This window comes from Elephas maximus, chromosome 6, assembly GCF_024166365.1.
Source record: "Elephas maximus indicus isolate mEleMax1 chromosome 6, mEleMax1 primary haplotype, whole genome shotgun sequence".
Taxonomy (NCBI): Eukaryota; Metazoa; Chordata; class Mammalia; order Proboscidea; family Elephantidae; genus Elephas; species Elephas maximus.
The window spans coordinates 121,833,663-121,850,454 of NC_064824.1; the positions used below are offsets into that span (position 1 = coordinate 121,833,663).

General features: G+C 44.4%; 1 protein-coding gene across 1 annotated transcript; it reads left to right on the plus strand.

Moving 5' to 3' along the window:
• Positions 1-2,105: 2,105 nt before the first annotated feature.
• On the plus strand, positions 2,106-5,313 carry KCNE4 (potassium voltage-gated channel subfamily E regulatory subunit 4). Its single transcript, XM_049888312.1, has 2 exons — positions 2,106-2,238; positions 2,779-5,313. The coding sequence occupies exon 2, from the start codon at positions 2,805-2,807 to the stop codon at positions 3,315-3,317; it is 513 nt and encodes a 170-aa protein (XP_049744269.1). The 5' UTR covers positions 2,106-2,238; positions 2,779-2,804; the 3' UTR covers positions 3,318-5,313.
• The last annotated feature ends 11,479 nt before the right edge of the window (positions 5,314-16,792 follow it).

Consider the following 16,792-nt stretch of genomic DNA (forward strand, 5'->3'; position numbering starts at 1 on the left):
AAGATACACAGTCAACAATCCTGGGGTCAATAGGTATCTCTTTCATGGGCTGCCCTTGTTCTGTTGTTCCCACATACCACTGTAGGCTTAGTAGGTGGAAGTCTTCAGGTACTTATGATGAGTACAGATGGAAAAGGTCAGGCTAAAAAGGTAGCTATGGAGCTTTTTAAGTCTTGATATAACTGTGAGGGTGTCTTTATTGATGGGAACAAAGTTCTAGTGTGTTGATGACCTTGGTGTTGGGATGGTCAGCAGCTGATACCTCATTCGAGCTGGGAATTTATGGATGAGCACAGCCCCAAACCGTAAGGTGAACAGCCCAGTGGGAAAAACAGCAGTATATGCTCATCTTCTAGCTCTTTCCACAGGTGTCCTACCAGAATTAGGGTCAGATGCCAGTCAGGAGGCATTCTGCAGCAGCAATGAAGGTTCCAGCACCTGGGCCATATATGTTCTAGTGAACAGAGGGTCAGGGGGACATTGCCATGCTTCCTTTCAGCTTTTTCCCTTCCCGACAGCAGAGCCATGATAGACGTTTCCTTTACAGTTGGTTTACAAGATAGCCTGACTAGAATTCATAGGCCACAGACAACTGCGGGTAGAGGATCCCTCATAATTTTCTTCAACTGTGAGCTCCTCAGAATAAGTATCCTGGGGGCAAGTTGACTACTGATATCAAAGTCCTCAGGACCTCTTCCATTTGTAATCGCAGCAGCCATTTAAACACAGGGTCTACTGAACTTTTAAAAACTTGAACTATGCCCAGTTGCTCACCAGCAGAATTCCGGTTCCTCACCGGACCTTCTAGGGACAGGAAAGAAATGCGTGAATGGTCTCTGTGTGATGTTTCAGAGGAGGAGTGACGCATGGAAGAAGTGGAGTAAAACCTGCCCGCAGCGTCTTTCCCTGACGCACGATTCCACCTCACACAGGCCATTGAAAAGAATCTGGAAGATGAGGCTTTTTATTAAAAAAAAAAAAGATTGGTGAGCTTGACATGGAAGACAGGTAGAATCTCTCTGTCCTTTTAAAGAGCTAACCTGCATCAAACCCAAAACCAAGCCAGTTGTTGTTGAGTCAATTCCAACGCATAGCGACACCATGTGTTTCAGAGTAGAATTGTGTTCCATAGCGTTTTCATGGCTGGAACTTATGGAAGCAGATTGCCAGGCCTTTCTCCCAAGGCACCTCTGGGTGGGTTCAAACCACCAACCTTCTGGTTAGTATTTGAGCACTTAACCATTTGTACTGCCCAGGGACTCCTAATCTACAGCAGTCAGTCTTAAATCTTAGAATGGTAAAGCTGGAAAAGTCAGGGGCACATGGTTCATATAATTCTACCCACCCAGGTCCCCCAGCCCTGACAATTTTACAGACCAGGAATCTGAGGTGCAGAAAGGTTAAGCAAGGAGTTATTAAGTTAGCACAGCTAGCGGAGGAACAACAACAACAACAAAACCAAACCCAGTGCCCTCTAGTTGATTCCAACTCATGATGACCCCATGTGGCACAGAGTAGAACTGCCCTATAGGGTTTTCTTGGCTGTAATCTTTATGGAAGCAGATCACCAGGCCTTTCTTCCAGAGCACTGGTGGGTGGGTGGGTGGGTTCGAACTAAGTACAAACCATTTGCCCCACCCAGGGATCCTCATTAGTGGAAGAGCTAAAACAAACATAGCTGTTTGTGTGCCATCGAGTCGATTTTTGACTCATAGCGATGAGAAGCCTTAGCAGCTTGCCTGTAAATCTTGTACTGGCTTCCAACTCTCTTTCATCCAGATGATGGCATTTGCCATTGAAAATCCATAGTCAACATAAGATTCTTCATCCCCCAAGAGTGGGATAAAGTATGAACTGCTTTTCAGTGAGAATGGATTTTGGGGTAACAATTCCAACTTCATGCATTCTTTCCTCCTCTTCCCCTTTATGTCCGTGGTGCCCTGAAAACGTTGGCTGGGTGCTGGTGTGTGAGGAGCCATGCCCAGGTCGCGCTGGTTTTCTCTCCCCAGCTGCGGAGCTCAGCAAGTTGTGCCGCTGTGCTTCGGAGCTCACTGTTCACTCTGAGGGCCGAACCTCTGTTGTAAATTTTCCTCCCAGGACACGTGACGATGCATTTCTTGACTATATATCCCAACTGCAGCTGCAAATTTGTCAGAGCGCTGAGCTCGGCTCCGAGGTAGGACGCTCTTGGACTTGGCGATCCAGGAATTCAGAACGTGGGACGATTTTGTCAGTCTGGTAAGTTAGCAATACTGCTTTGCTTCAGAGAACTTTGAATGATATTGCTGACAGTTAGTGGGGAAAAACAAACAAACACAAACTTTTCCTTTCTTCCAAGAAAACTTTGCTTTGGATTCAAAATAGCTTTAAGCTTTAGAACCAAAATGCCAACTTTTTTTTCCTGCTCCGTTAATAAAGGTTAAATGCTGAATGATCAAAATGTTATTAATTTCTTTTAAGCTCCTTTGTCATATTGATTTTTCCTTTTTCTCTTTTCCAAATTATAAAAGTAGTGCATGTTGATTTTAGCAATGCAAACAGGACAGACATGTATATAGTAAAAATTCAAAGTCCTCCTTTATTCCCCCCACCCCCTCCTCTGCCTCCTGTCCCACCCACTCCGAGAAAACTCCTGTTAACTCTTTGGGGGGCCTCTTGTCTCTCTGCATGCATTTACAAGCTTTGAGGCTACTGCAATTCTCCAGGACTCCTGCTCCTTCTCCTTCCTGTACTGAGGAGCTGTGGGAGAGTCCTAACCTGGAGCTTTCTTCTCCTCAGACCCCCGCTGTGTGAGCAGTGCTTCAATGCTGAAGATGGAGCCTCTGAACAGCACCCACGCCAGCACCGCTGCCTCCAGCAGCCCCCGGGAGTCCCATGTGCCCGGCAGTGGCAGCGGCAATGGCAACGAATACTTCTACATCCTGGTGGTCATGTCCTTCTACGGCGTTTTCTTGATTGGTATCATGCTGGGCTACATGAAGTCCAAGCGGCGGGAGAAGAAGTCCAGCCTGCTGCTGCTATACAAGGACGAGGAGCGCCTCTGGGGTGAGGCCATGAAGCCACTGCCCATGGTGACGGGTCTGAGGTCCGTGCAGGTGCCCATGATGCTGAACATGCTGCAAGAGAGCGTGGCGCCCGCCCTGTCCTGCACCCTCTGCTCCATGGAAGGGGACAGCGTCAGCTCCGAGTCCTCCTCTCCGGACGTGCACCTCACCATCCAGGAGGAGGGGGCGGATGACGAGCTGGGGGAGACTTCAGAGACGCCCCTCAATGAAAGCAGCGAAGGCTCCTCCGAGAACATCCACCAGAATTCCTAGCACCCCCAGGGGCTCTGGAGGTGACCCCGTCAGCTAGCACCCTTAGCGAGAGCAAGGACACTTGGCAAGTGTCTGCTTTCACTTTCCCAGGGCAGCTGCCACTTTGGAGAGACCCGTGGTGAGCCCCCAAACCGGGGTGGGGTGGGGGACAAGGCTCGGCCAGAGCCAGCAGCAGCAGCCAGAAGACCACCATGGGCCTGTGGCGTGGCCCCACCGTTAAAAAAGCACGGAAGACACGCAGTGTGTAGATTTACTCTGGGGCCTGGGTGTTGGGGTTGCTGTTCAGAACTTGGTGCAGGAGCATCTGTGGCTGTTGCTTTCTCACTGGACGACCTTGGTAACTCTTGCAGCATCTGCCCACTCAGAGGGCTTCCTGGGAGAAGCCCAGGGCCTAGTTTTGATTTGCTAACTCGCCCAGAGCTTTGTTCTTCTAGATCTGGTTGGCTGAAAGTACTTCTACTGTGTGCCCCTGGCATTAGTTCCCAGCCAGTTACAGAGCTTCCTTGGGATTAGAGGGAGAAATTTGATGGAAGATTTTTGACGGGAGAAAGCTGGAGATCTGTGCCTGACCTGTTTCCATACTGTAAGAAAACAAATGTAACTTTTAAACCTGTTAACACTGGCTGGGGTTATAGGAGATGATCAGCTACATTGACTCATGTTTAACCTATGACCCTTAGCTCTCTGACTTGTGACTGCCCAGTTTCAAATCCTGGCCTGATGTCTTTTTTAGTTGGAAGGGCTTACCTAAAATCTGACCTGCACTCTGAATGGCCATGCAGAGGCGTCTTACTGACCTTTCTAGAAGGGGTAGTGGTGGGGTTGAATGAGGCCAAACCGTTAGCTCTGCTGCTGCTCATTTTCCCAGCCTTGTCTCCCGAGCTGGGAAGAAGGACATCATGAGGGCCTCCACAGTGTGGTATTCAGTCACGTAGCTGACATCTAGAAGGGCATTCTCAGGCAGAGATTACACAAAGCTGGGGGCCAAGTTCTGTGTTTCCTGGTCCCAGGTCCTGACACTCGTTTGCTGTGTGGCCCTGGGCATATCATCAAGAGGCTTACTGCCTTTCTGAGGCTTCTAAAGATCCATATCCCCAGAGGGCTGGGAGGATGATAAACTCTGTGATAAACCCCTGCAAGGCCTGGTGTGAAGAAGCTGGAGAACCGCATATTCCCTTTTTGGCCAGTTAGTCTAAAAAGGGCTGGGATCTGCCTATTTGAAGGAGCAGTTGGAGACTCCAAGCACATGTAACTGGGGAATTTAGGGTGAATCACCAACCCATTCCTGCTTTAGTTTTCCCAGGATTGAATCAAAGAGGCAGAGACCACATTTTACTCTGCAAAGCTCTAGGGGTGAGATTCCTGGTGACGGAATGTTAACACACCCAGCTAAGGGAATGAGAAGTCTGAAAGAAAAAAATGCTCCACCATGCTCGCCAGCGTCTCCATAGATTCCTAGACGTTTTAGACCCGAGAAGGCAAGGAGGAAGAGAAACACACCGAAAGGTCAAATTTAGTTCTAGTAAAGAAACTTTTATTTTTTTTAAATAGAGGAACATAATCTCCCTGGATTGGAGACACAGCACAAACTACTGTCACCAGGAAAGGGTTAAGAGAATAGGAGATAATTTATCCATGGGCCCTAACACAGAGCAAGAGGAAATTTATGTTTGGGGGTGGGGGGAAGGGCCCTTCGGTCACTTTAAAATTCAGAGTGTGGATTTACTCCAAAGGGGACTGGTTAAGTTGCAAGAAGCCAAGTTAAGCTTGGCCCTTTGCCTGGAATCACTTGAATTCTGAAACTTTACTGCGATGGACATGTGCGTTGTCACATTTTCCGTTGCTTTATCCTGAAGTGGAGGGGTGCAAGTCTCTCTGCGCTTGTGCAAAAGGGATGTATATACTTCTTATTCTATTGAGTTGTACAGAATTGTCTTCTGTATTTAACAGTTTGTAATTTTCACAGTATGTTTTAATTTAAATAAACACATTTTCGCTGGGAAGTCACGAATTCTTTCTTTGAATCTTCAACATAATTCCCAATGTCTAAGAAATACAGACATCCGATTCCCAGTTTCTAAGAAATCCAAGCCATCTTTGGGTTTTGCTCATTTTCCAAGTCAGACTCTCTCTAAGGCATATTATTTCTGCCTTATGCCTAGAATAAGCAAGGCTTGGCTTATCTGTCCTTTGAGGTGCTTTGCAATGAATGGAAAACAAACTGCAGATGGCCTTTCATCAACATCTCTGTTTTTAATTTGGTGGCCCAGCGCCTTTGGATATGAACCTGCAAGGACATGGCAACTACCTCTAAGATGTTGCTCCAAATTTGGCTGTTAGAAAAAGTTTGCTTTGCATGTTGGCTTGGCACATACTATCCACACACGTGGCCCTAGCAGCACAAGCTCATGGGCAAAGAGTTGCAGTTTTTGTAGCAACACAAACCTATGAAGCTGAAGCCTGTAAGCTGGGGCTGGCCCTCCTTCCTCTCCTAGACTCCTCCGACCTAAGACTCATTTCTAGGTCCTTCCCACTTGGTCCTCCTTCTTTCTGGCCCACACTGACCTAAAGGTTGAGGTCTGAACAACCTATTGCAGTCTTTTCTTTGCGGTTTTAGTTACATGATCTGAAGAGCTAAAGAAAAATCACAAAACCTGTGACCCATTTTGAATCAAGTAGATGGCAGAAGTGTCCTTGCTTTTTATGTTTCTCTGTTTCCTTTGAGTTTGGTTTTCTGCTTCAAGTGACTCTTTCCATCAGGACCATAAAGCACCATCCTCGTAAAGGAGCTACCTGGAAAGAATACAAGGAGCTTGGCTGCTTCCCAAATAATACCAAAGATCTGATTCACCAGTTGGTACTTGACAATGTAAGATGAAAAGATGATTGTAAAAAATGAACAAGCTTCTCAGATTATCCCAGCATATTGTCATTCTTGGTAAGGAAATAGTTAAGGAAAAGATTTTACCATGGGCGGAAAAAGAGGGAATTCTAAACTCTAACTGTCCTAAAAATATGCAGAGTACACTTTGTCGTTTTAATGGGATATTTGTTTTGTTAAAAAAAAAAAAAAAGAAAAAGAAATTCTAAGCAGAACCTAAGGCCCAAGGGGTTTGGTCTGTGTGGAGTTACTCATGCATGTGAAAAACGGAATAGGGAATTTGGCCCCATGCACCTAAGATATTAGAAACATATTTTAGAACACTTAAATGTTAGGGATGAGGTAAATGGATCGTCTTGCTTGCTCCATGCTGTTCTAATTACACCTTTAGACGTCAAAGACAGGCAGGGATGCTGCAGAGTAAAAGATTTCCTTCACGGACAGAATCATGGGGTCAAAACTATCGGGAAAGGCTGAAGTTGGGCCAAGGAATGAGTGCTCTTGGCCCTCAGCTCTAGTTGGAAAGTGGACCCCATGGTGTACTTCGGAGCTTTGATTGGAGGTTTTCGTGGTCAGGCATACACTCCTAGAACCCAGCTGTGGAAGGCTCATTTATCATCCTGTAAAGTGCTGCTCTGACCCTAGATGCTGTGCAACAGACCGAACATGAAGCTTAAAATGTAATTCATACTTCAAGTTTGAACAGAGCATAAAACCCCAAAAAAACCAAACCCAGTGGCGTCGAGTTGATTCCAACTCATAGCGACCCTGAACAGAGCATAAATTTGCTCAATATCCTTACCCTAAAGTCTGGGCACTCTGCTGGATAAACTCTCAGGGGAGTGTCCTGGGTCATGGGATTGGAGGCAGGTCTAAGGCTGTGGGGAGACATGCCAGCTGGTTGACCAGGTCAGTGGCTGGAGCAGGGGCTGGAGCGCAGGAAGGCAGGCAGTAGATGGGGGTCGGGTCGGGGCTCCACCGAGTTATGTCTGGATTTCTAGCAGGGCTCTGTTATTGTGCTGCTCCATAGCTCTGGGGAAGCTGTCCAGCCTCTCTTGATATGTATTGTCTCTCTTTCAACATGCGACCAAGGGGCTCCCTCTTTGGGGAACTTCTGATGAAAACAATAATGAAACACCCTGAGGAATACTGAACGTCACGTGAAACTAAAGGAAAAGCAACTTCAGGCTTCTACTTCTTGAACGTATCCCGGCATGCATCTCACATAATGTCACAGAAACTTCCTCTTCTGTGAATGGTTCCCCCAGGAGACGGAAATGTTCAGAAGAAGGACACAATTTGCCAGAGGAGAAGGGTCACAAGAGAGAAAAACCACTGTTCACGTCTGCCTTCCCCCTTTTCTGAAATGCTTCCTCCCGCACAGGAAGGGAACAGTTTGGGATGTGAGCTGTTACCATGGAGACAACAAAGCCAAGGTCACTAGATTGAAGGGGCCCATGGGCCCGAGGGCACTGGAAAATTATTGTTGTTATGTGCCGTTGAGTCACTTCTGACTTATAGTGACCCTATATACAACCCTGGTGGCGTAGTGGTTAAGTGCTACCGCTCTTAACTAAGAGGTCAGCAGTTCAAATCCGCCAGGCACTCCTTGGAAACTCTATGGGGTAGCTCTACTCTGTCCTACAGCGTCGCTATGAGTCGGAATCGACTCAACGGAAGTGGGTTTGGTTTTTATATACAACAGAATGAAACACCGCCTGGTTCTGCGCCATCCTCACAATCATTGTTATGTTTGAGCCCATTGTTGCAGCCACGGTGTCAACCCATCTTGTAGAGGGTCTTCCTCTTTTTCACTGACCCTCTACTTTACCGAGCATGATGTCCTTCTCCAGGGCCTGGTTCCTCCTGATAATATGCCCAAAGTATGTGAGACATAATCTCACCATCCTCACTTATAAGGTGCTCTCTGGCAGTATTTCTTCCAAGACAGTCTTGTTGGTTTTTCTGGCAGTCTATGGTATATTCAATATTCTTCGCTAACACCAAAGACGTCAATTCTTTAGTCTTCCTTACTCATTGTCCAGCTTTCACATGCATATGAGGTGACTGAAAATACCATGGCTTGGGTCAGGCACACCTTAGTCCTTCAAGTGACATCTTTGCTTTTTAACACTTTAAAGAGGTCTTTTGCAGCAGATTTGCCCAATGCAGTATGTTGTTTGATTTCCTGACTGCTGCTGCCATGGGCATTGATTGTGGATCCAAGTAAAATGAAACCCTTGACAACTTCAATCTTTTCTCCATTTATCCTGATGTTTCTTATTGATCCAGTTGTGATGATTTTTGTTTTCTTTATGTTGAGGCGTAATCCATAGTGAAGGCTGTGGCCTTTGATGTTCTTCGGTAAGTGCTTCAAGCCCTCTTTGCTTTCGGCAAGCAAGGTTGTGTCATCTGCATATCGAGGGTTGTTAATGAGTCTGAAGCTTTAGGGCAACTTTATGAAGTTGTGGTTTGGGCCTCGACTTAGGTGGTCACTCTGAGCCACTGCACCTCCATTCTCAGGGTGGGGGAGCTGACGCAGGGAGAAACTGATCTCCCTTGGTCTTGCACAACCCATCGTCTCTTCTCCATCCACCTCTCCTGTCTAATTCAATATAGGGCTAAGCTCTTGTCCTCCCATCTTGTCACGTACTGTATTATGTCCCCCCCAAAATGGATGTATCAATTTGGCTGGGCCGTGATTCCCCGTATTGTGTGGTTGTCCTCTATTTTGTGATTGTAATTTTATGTTAGAGAAGATTAGGTTGGGATTTTAACACCTTTACCAGGTCACATCCCTGACCCAATGTAAAGGGAGTTTCCCTGGGGTGTGGCCTACACCAACTCTTATCTCTTTTAAGAGATAAAAGGAAAGGGAAGCTAGCAAAGAGTTGGGGGCCTCATTCCACCAAGAAAGCAGTGCTGGGAGCAGAGCACGTCCTTTGGATCTGAGGTTCCTGTGCTAGGATGCTCCCAGACCAAGGGAAGATTGATGACAAGGACCTTCCTGCAGAGCCAACAGGGAGAGAAAGCCTTTCACTGGAGCTGAGAACCTGAATTTGGACTTGTAGCCTACTAGACTGTGAGAGAATAAACTTCTCTTTGTTAAAACCATCCACTTTTGGTATTTCTGTTATAGCAGCACTGGATGACTAAGACACATCCCCAGGGAATTACTTCTTATCTTGCATTCTTTTGCTGAGAGACAAGATCAGAATTCTTTACATCAATATCTGTACCCCTTTCCTGCCATTGTTGTTGCTGCTATTAGGAGCCATGGAGTCAATTCCTACTCATGGCAAACCCATGTGATAGAGTACACCTATAGGGTTTTTTTGGAGGTAGTCCTTACAGAAGCAGATCACTAGGTCTTCCTCCTAAGGAGTTGCTGGGTGGGTTCAAACCGCCAACATTTTGGTCAGCAGCTGAGTGCTAAACCGCTGTTCAAATACAGTGAATGATGTTTTCCTTCTTCTTCCACTCTCTCTCCCTTCCATTACGCAAAAAGGAACAAAAATAATAGTAACCACAATGGATAATATTAAGCACTTATTATATGACAACCACATACCTCATTTGATCTTTACAACCCCATGTTTTGTGCATCTACTCTGTTCTAGGCTCTTCATTAGGTGCTGGGTACCAAAGATAAATGGACCACTTGCTCAACCCCCTAGAAGGTCGTAGTTCCCATATCGACAAATTTCGATAAAAATGCCCCTGTTTCGGGCTAGTTTTTAACATTTGCAGAACATGCTTGTGTGCAGGCCCTCAGGCTCTAGGAAGGATATAAGAATACGTGACCTGTGCCTTTGAACAGCTTGAAGACACCTTGGTATGATAGTTGTTGTTAGCTGCTGTCGAGTCAGCCCCTGATTCAGGGCAAACTCAGGTGAGAATGGAACAAAATGTTGCCTGGGCCTGTGGTACCCCCATGATTGTTTGCCGATCAGACCTTTGTGATCTGTGGGATTTTCGTTGACTGATTTTTGGAAGCTGATTAACTGGACAAAATTCTTTTAGCTAATATTTGCTTTGCTCTGTGATAGGTGCTATCTCTTCAATTATCTCATTTAATCACTCAAAACTGTGTCATAATATATTTGTATATTATATACCAACTGCTGTTGAGTTGACTCCAACTCACAACAACCCTGTAGGGTTTCTGAGGCTGTAAATCTCTACTGAAGGAGACTGCCACATATTTCTCCCAAGAAGTGGCTGATGGTTTCAAACTGCTGACCTTTTGGTTAACAGTCAATTGCTTTAATCACTATGCTACCAAGGCTCCTTATATATGTGCGTGCATATATAAACAAACCAGTTGCCTTTGAGTTGATTCTGACTTGTATCGACCCTACATGACAGAGTAGAACTGTCCCCTTAGGGTTCCCAAGGCTATGATTTTTATAGAAGCAAATCGCCAAGTCTTTCTTCACAAGGAACTGCTAGCGAATTCCAACCACTGGCATTTTGATTAGCAGCTCAGCGTTTGACCATGGTGCCATCAGAGCTCCTTTAGGTATTCCTAGCATTCATCAATATCCAGTTCTTCCCTTCTGTGAACACAGAAAATTCTGCTTCCAAGCCCCTCCTTTCATCTCCCCCTACCCTCAGGCATGACTCATTCTGGTGAACGTAACCTGAAGGGAAGGGATGTATGTTGCTTCTGAGATGAGTCAGTGAAAAGCCTATACATGAGTCTCCAATTGCTCCCTTCCCCTCCGTGTCACCAAGGGACCACATGTTCTAGATGGTGCAGCTACTAAGATGGTGGAGCCCGTTCAGCCTTGAAGAGCAAGTTCTTGCATGGAAGCCCATTTGTTTGGAGAATCCCCAAACCTGTGAGGTTTCAGAAGCAGGCGACTGGGCCTTTCTTCTGAGGCACCTGCTCATGGGTTCAAAACACCAATCCTTCAGTTAGTAGCCCAGCACTTAACCATTTGCACCACTCAGGGATATATATATATATATAAACCCGAACCCAGTGCCATCGAGTCGATTCCGACTCATAGCGACCCTATAGGACAGAACAGAACTGCCCCATAGAGTTTCCAAGGAGTGCCTGGCGGATTTGAACTGTCGACCCTTTGGTTGGCAGCCATAGCACTTAACCACTATGCCACCAGGGCTTCCACCATATATATATGTATATATGTGTATATGTGTATATGTGTATATGTGTATATGTGTATATGTGTATATGTGTATATGTGTATATGTGTATATGTGTATATGTGTATATGTGTATATGTGTATATGTGTATATGTGTATATGTGTATATGTGTATATGTGTATATGTGTATATATATATATATATATACCCAAAACCCAAACCCACTGCCATAGAGTCGATTCTGACTCATAGCAACCATATAGGACAGAGTAGAACTGCCCGATAGAGTTTTCCAAGGAGCACCTGGCAGATTCAAACTGCCGACCTCTTGGTTAGCAGCTGTAGCACTTAACCACTACGCCACCAGGTTTTCTGATATATATATGTATACATATATATACATGTATATATGCATACACATATACACACACACACACACACACACACACAGAAGCCCTGGTGGCATAGTGGTTAAGTGCTACGGCTGTTAACCAAAGGGTCGGTAGTTCAAATCCGCCAAGTGCTCCTTGGAAACTCTATGGGGCAGTTCTGCTCTGTCCCGTAGGGTTGCTATGAGTCGGAATCGACTCGATGGCACTGGGTTTGGTTTTTATATATACGTGTATATATGGAAACCCTGGTGACGTACTGGTTAAGAGCTACGCTGCTAACCAAAAGGTCAGAAGTTCAAATCCATCAGGTGCTCCTTGGAAACCCTATGAGGCAGTTCTACTCTGCCCTATAGGTTGCTATGAGTAGGAATTGACTCAACTGCAATGTTTTACATATACACAGAGAGAGAGAGATTGAGATTTATTTTAAGAAATTGACTCGTGATTGTGAGGGCTGGAAAGTCTGAAATTTGTGGGCAGGACAACAGGCTATAAACAAGAAATTGACTCATGTGATTGTGAGGGCTGGAAAGTCTGAAATTTGTAGGCAGGACAACAGGCTATAAACTTAGGAGCTGATGCTGCAGTTTTTAGTCTAAATCTGTAGGATGGATTGGCAGGCTGGAAACTCAATCAGGAGTTGATACTACAGTCTTGAGGCAGAATTTATTGTTCTCTGGGAAACTTCAGTTTTTTTCTCAACTGATTGGATACGGCCCACCACATTATCAAGGGTAATCTCCTTTACTTCAACTGATAGTAGATGTTAACCATATCTACAAAATACCTTCACAGCAACACCTAGACTAATCTTTGATTAAGTAATGAGATGTTATACCCTCTCCTAAAGAGCCCTGGTTGCCCAATGGTTAGATGTTTGGCTGCTCACTGAAAGCCTGGTGATTTGAGCCCACCAGCAGCTCCACAGAAGAATGATGCACAGTCTGCTTCTGTAATGATTACAGCATGGGAAACCCTATTGGGTAGTTCTACCTATAGTGTCGCTATGAGTTCGAATCAACTCAAAGGCAAAGGATTAATGGATACCCTACCCACTAACCATCACAGCCAGGCATGTTCTAAATTTCATTTAATTCTCATGACAAGTTAAGAAACAGGGATTTTTCAGCCCATTATAAAGATGAGGAAACTGAGGCATAGAAAGGTTAAATACATAAACCAGGTTCGCAGAGCTAAGTAGCAGCAGAATTGGAATTTGAACATGGCAAACTAGCTCCAGAGTTCCTACACCTAACTGCTAGGTCATGTTGTGCCCATCCCTGCAAGCCCCATTCAATGAGCTCTAGCCTTGACTTTCTTCATGAGCACCCATGCTTGCGGAAGTTCTATCCACTTGATGTTCCATAAGCGCCTCAAGTTCCTCATATCAGATCTCAAACTCATTATCTTCCCTCTTAAACCTATTCACCAACTTAAGTTTCCCATCATTCATTAGTCACAAATTTCAGAAATCTAGGTAGAACCCAAGCTTCTCTCCCTCTCCTTAGATCACCAGGCCCTCACTGAAAGCTTTTTCCATTAATAGGGTCATGATTTACCCCCCAAATCTTTCTTCAATTAAGAAATACTAGAGACCAGAGAAATGTTGGAGCAGATAAAAAAACATAATTAGAGCTATGATTACAGAAATAATATTAATAATTTTTAATATTTAGAAGGGTGTGCCAAGTGCTGGATGTACAAGTAGAAACACAGTCTCTGTCATCACCTCAGTTATAAATTTTTCCCATTATGTAACAGGAATTGAAGAAGATAGAGGGGGGAGCTAAAGAAAACAAGACCCCAAATGAGAGATGAGAAATGCCTAGAATGGTGCAGTAGCAGGTGAAATGGAGAAGGGACAGAAGATAGAAATACTGAGGAGCTGGAATCAACAACATTTGGCAACTGGTTGGAGAGTGAAGAAGTGGGTGAAGTAACAGATGACTCTGAGATTTGGAGTCTGTGTAGTTAAGAAAGTGGTAGTGCCAATAGTAAAACGGGCAATAAATTCTGGAAAGGACGTACGTCTTGTGCCTTTTGAGTTGGAGGTGCTGACATGATATCCAGAGAACATTTGGAAAATGAGCATGGGAACTTTTGAGAAAAGTTGGAACTAGTGACAGAGATTTGGACATGATATATTGAAATCTCACGCATGGATGAAATAACCACGAATGAGAGGGAATAAAGAGGAGAGCAAAGAATGGTCCTTCAGGGCTCAGCTACTTCTTGGGAGTTAAAGACAGAAAGGGGGAAGGAGCAGGAGCAGTCCAAGAAGTAAAATCAGGATGGCATGTGCCCCAGGAGCCAAGCAGGCATAGATTTTCCAGAAAGAGTCAATGGTCAACCGTAGAGATGGAGAAGAAAAATGCCTCCTTTGATGACTCGTAAGTGATTAAAAAAAACCATTGCCTTTGAGTCTATTCTGACTCAAAGCGACCCTATAGGGTAGAGTAGGACTGCCCCACAGCATTTCCAAGGAGTACCTGGTGGATTTGAACTGCTGACCTTTTGGTTAGCAGCCATAGCTCTTAATCACTACTCCACTAGGGTTTACCATAAGTGATTAGTGATCTTTAATATCTGGACTTTGTAGAGCGGCAGGGTTGGAGATATCACAAAATAGAAAAGATTGATGCATGTTGAGGGATAGGTCACTACTGTTACAGACTTAACTCTTTTGAGAAGTTTGGCTGTGAAAAGCAAACATCAAGAAGTTTATACTACTCAGAGCCTCTGCTCTTTCTTTTCTTGCCACTAATTAAAAAAAAAAAATTTTTTTTTTTATACGAGAACAGAAATTTATTCTCTCGCAGTTCTGCAGGCTGGGAGTCCAAGGTCAGGGTATCAGTCATGTTGATTTCTTCCGAGGTTCTGAGGGAGAATCTGTTCTTGCCTCTTTGCTTGCTTCTGGTGGCTCCAGGCATTCCCTGGCTTGCAGCTGCAGCGTCATATTCTTGCCACTAATTGATACTTAATTCAGGTTGCTAATCTACTTTCACTCCCTTTGTTTGTATGGGTTGACAGAGCTCCTTTCTATGAGTGTTTCTGTAGGGACTGGTGTTTTCCAGGTTTATAATAAAACAACAATGACAACAAACAAACCTGTTGCTGTCAAGTTGATTCCGACACAGCGACTCTATAGAACAGAGTAGAACTGCCTCATAAGGTTTCCAAAGATTGGCTGGTGGATTTGAACTGCCAAACTTTTGGTTAGCAGCCAAGCTCTTGACAACTGTGCCACCAGGACTCCAAGGTTTATAATGAAGCTCCATTAAAGATGCCTAAGGAGGAGGTTAAGCCAGCCTGGAGAAGTTGCCTGGAGATATGCTCCTGGGCTGACTCAGAAAGCAAGGAAGTAAAAGTAAGATGACACCCTACTTCCCACTGCAGACAGCTGAACACAAATATTTTGCTGCTAAATCTCTGCCTTTTTGTAATTTTTTCTTCATTAGAAGAAGCATCAAAGAAAATAGGAAAACCTTCTACCTGGATTTGCCCTGAATTTTGTATTTTTCCAAAGTGGTTTTTATTCAGAAATTTAATTTTTTTCTAGGTGCTTGACAATTGATTAGATGTGTGATTTTGTAATACTGCCTTTTTTTTTTTTTCATGTAGAAAATGTCAAAATGAAGTCAAGATGTTATTACATCTGATTATGTTTAATTTCTGGGTGTTGAGAAAATGGTTAACGTGTATTTTATGCATCTTGGTAGTGACTCAAATTACCTCTAAAAATTTAGATTTCTGAATAAGTGAGTAGAAACATCTTTTCTGGTGCAGAGTGGGTTGTTAGGTGCCGGGTCCCGATTCATAATGACCCTATATACAACAGAATGAAACACTGCCCAGTCCTGCGCCGTCCTCACGATCGTTGGTATTCTTGAGCCCTTTGTTGCAGCCACTGTGTCAATCCATCCTCTTGAGGGTCTTCCACTTTTTCGCTGACCCTCTACTTTACCAAGCATTATGTTCTTCTCCAGGGACTGATCCCTCCTGATGACACATTCAAAGTCTGTGAGACGTAGTCTTGCCATCCTTGCTTCTAGGGAGCATTCTGGTTGTACTACTTCCAAGACAGTCTTGTTCGTTCTTTTGGCAGTCCGTGGTATATGCAATCTTCTTCACCAACATCCCAATTCAAAGACATCAATTCTTTGGTCTTCCTTATTCATCGTCCAGCTTTCAAATGCATATGAGGAGACTGAAAACACCATGGCTTGGGTCATGCACACCTTAGTCTTCAAGGTGACATGTTTGCTTTTCAACACTTAAAAGAGGTCTTTTGCAGCAGATTTGCCCAATGCAGTATGATTTCTTGACTGGTGCTCCCATGGGTGTTGATTATGGATCCAAGTAAAATGAAATCTTTGACAACTTCAATCTTTTCTCTATTTATCATGATGTTGCTTATCGGTACAGTTGCAAGGATTTTTGTTTTCTTTATGTTGAGGTGCAATCCATACTGAAGGCTGTGGTCTCTGATCTTCATGAGTAAGTACCTCAAGTCCTCTTCACTTTCAGCAAGCAAGGTTGTGTCTTCTGCATAACACAGGTTGTCAGTGAGTCTTCCTCCAATCCTGATTCTCTGTTCTTCTTCATATAGTCCAGCTTCTTGGATTATTTGCTCAGCATACAGATTGGATAAAAATTGGATAGGTATGATGAAATGATACAACCCTGATGCACACTTTTCCTTACTTTAAACCACGCAGTAGCCCCTCGTTCTTTTTGAATGACTGCCTCTTGATCTATCTACAGGTCCCTCATGAGCACAATTAAGTGTTCTGGAATTCCCATTCTTTGCAATGTTATCCATAATTTGTTATGATCCACAGAGTTGAATGCCTTTGCTTAGTCAATAAAACACAGGTAAATATCTGTTATGGACTGAATTACGTCTCCCCCAAAATGTGTGTATCACTGGGGCTGGGCCAAGATTCCTGGTATTGTGTGATTTTCCTATATGTTGTAAATCCTGCCTCTATGATGTCAGTGAGGGAGGACGGGCAGCAGTTGTGTTAGTGAAGCAGGACTCAACTTACAGGATTAGATTGTGTCTTGAGGCAATCTCTTGAGATA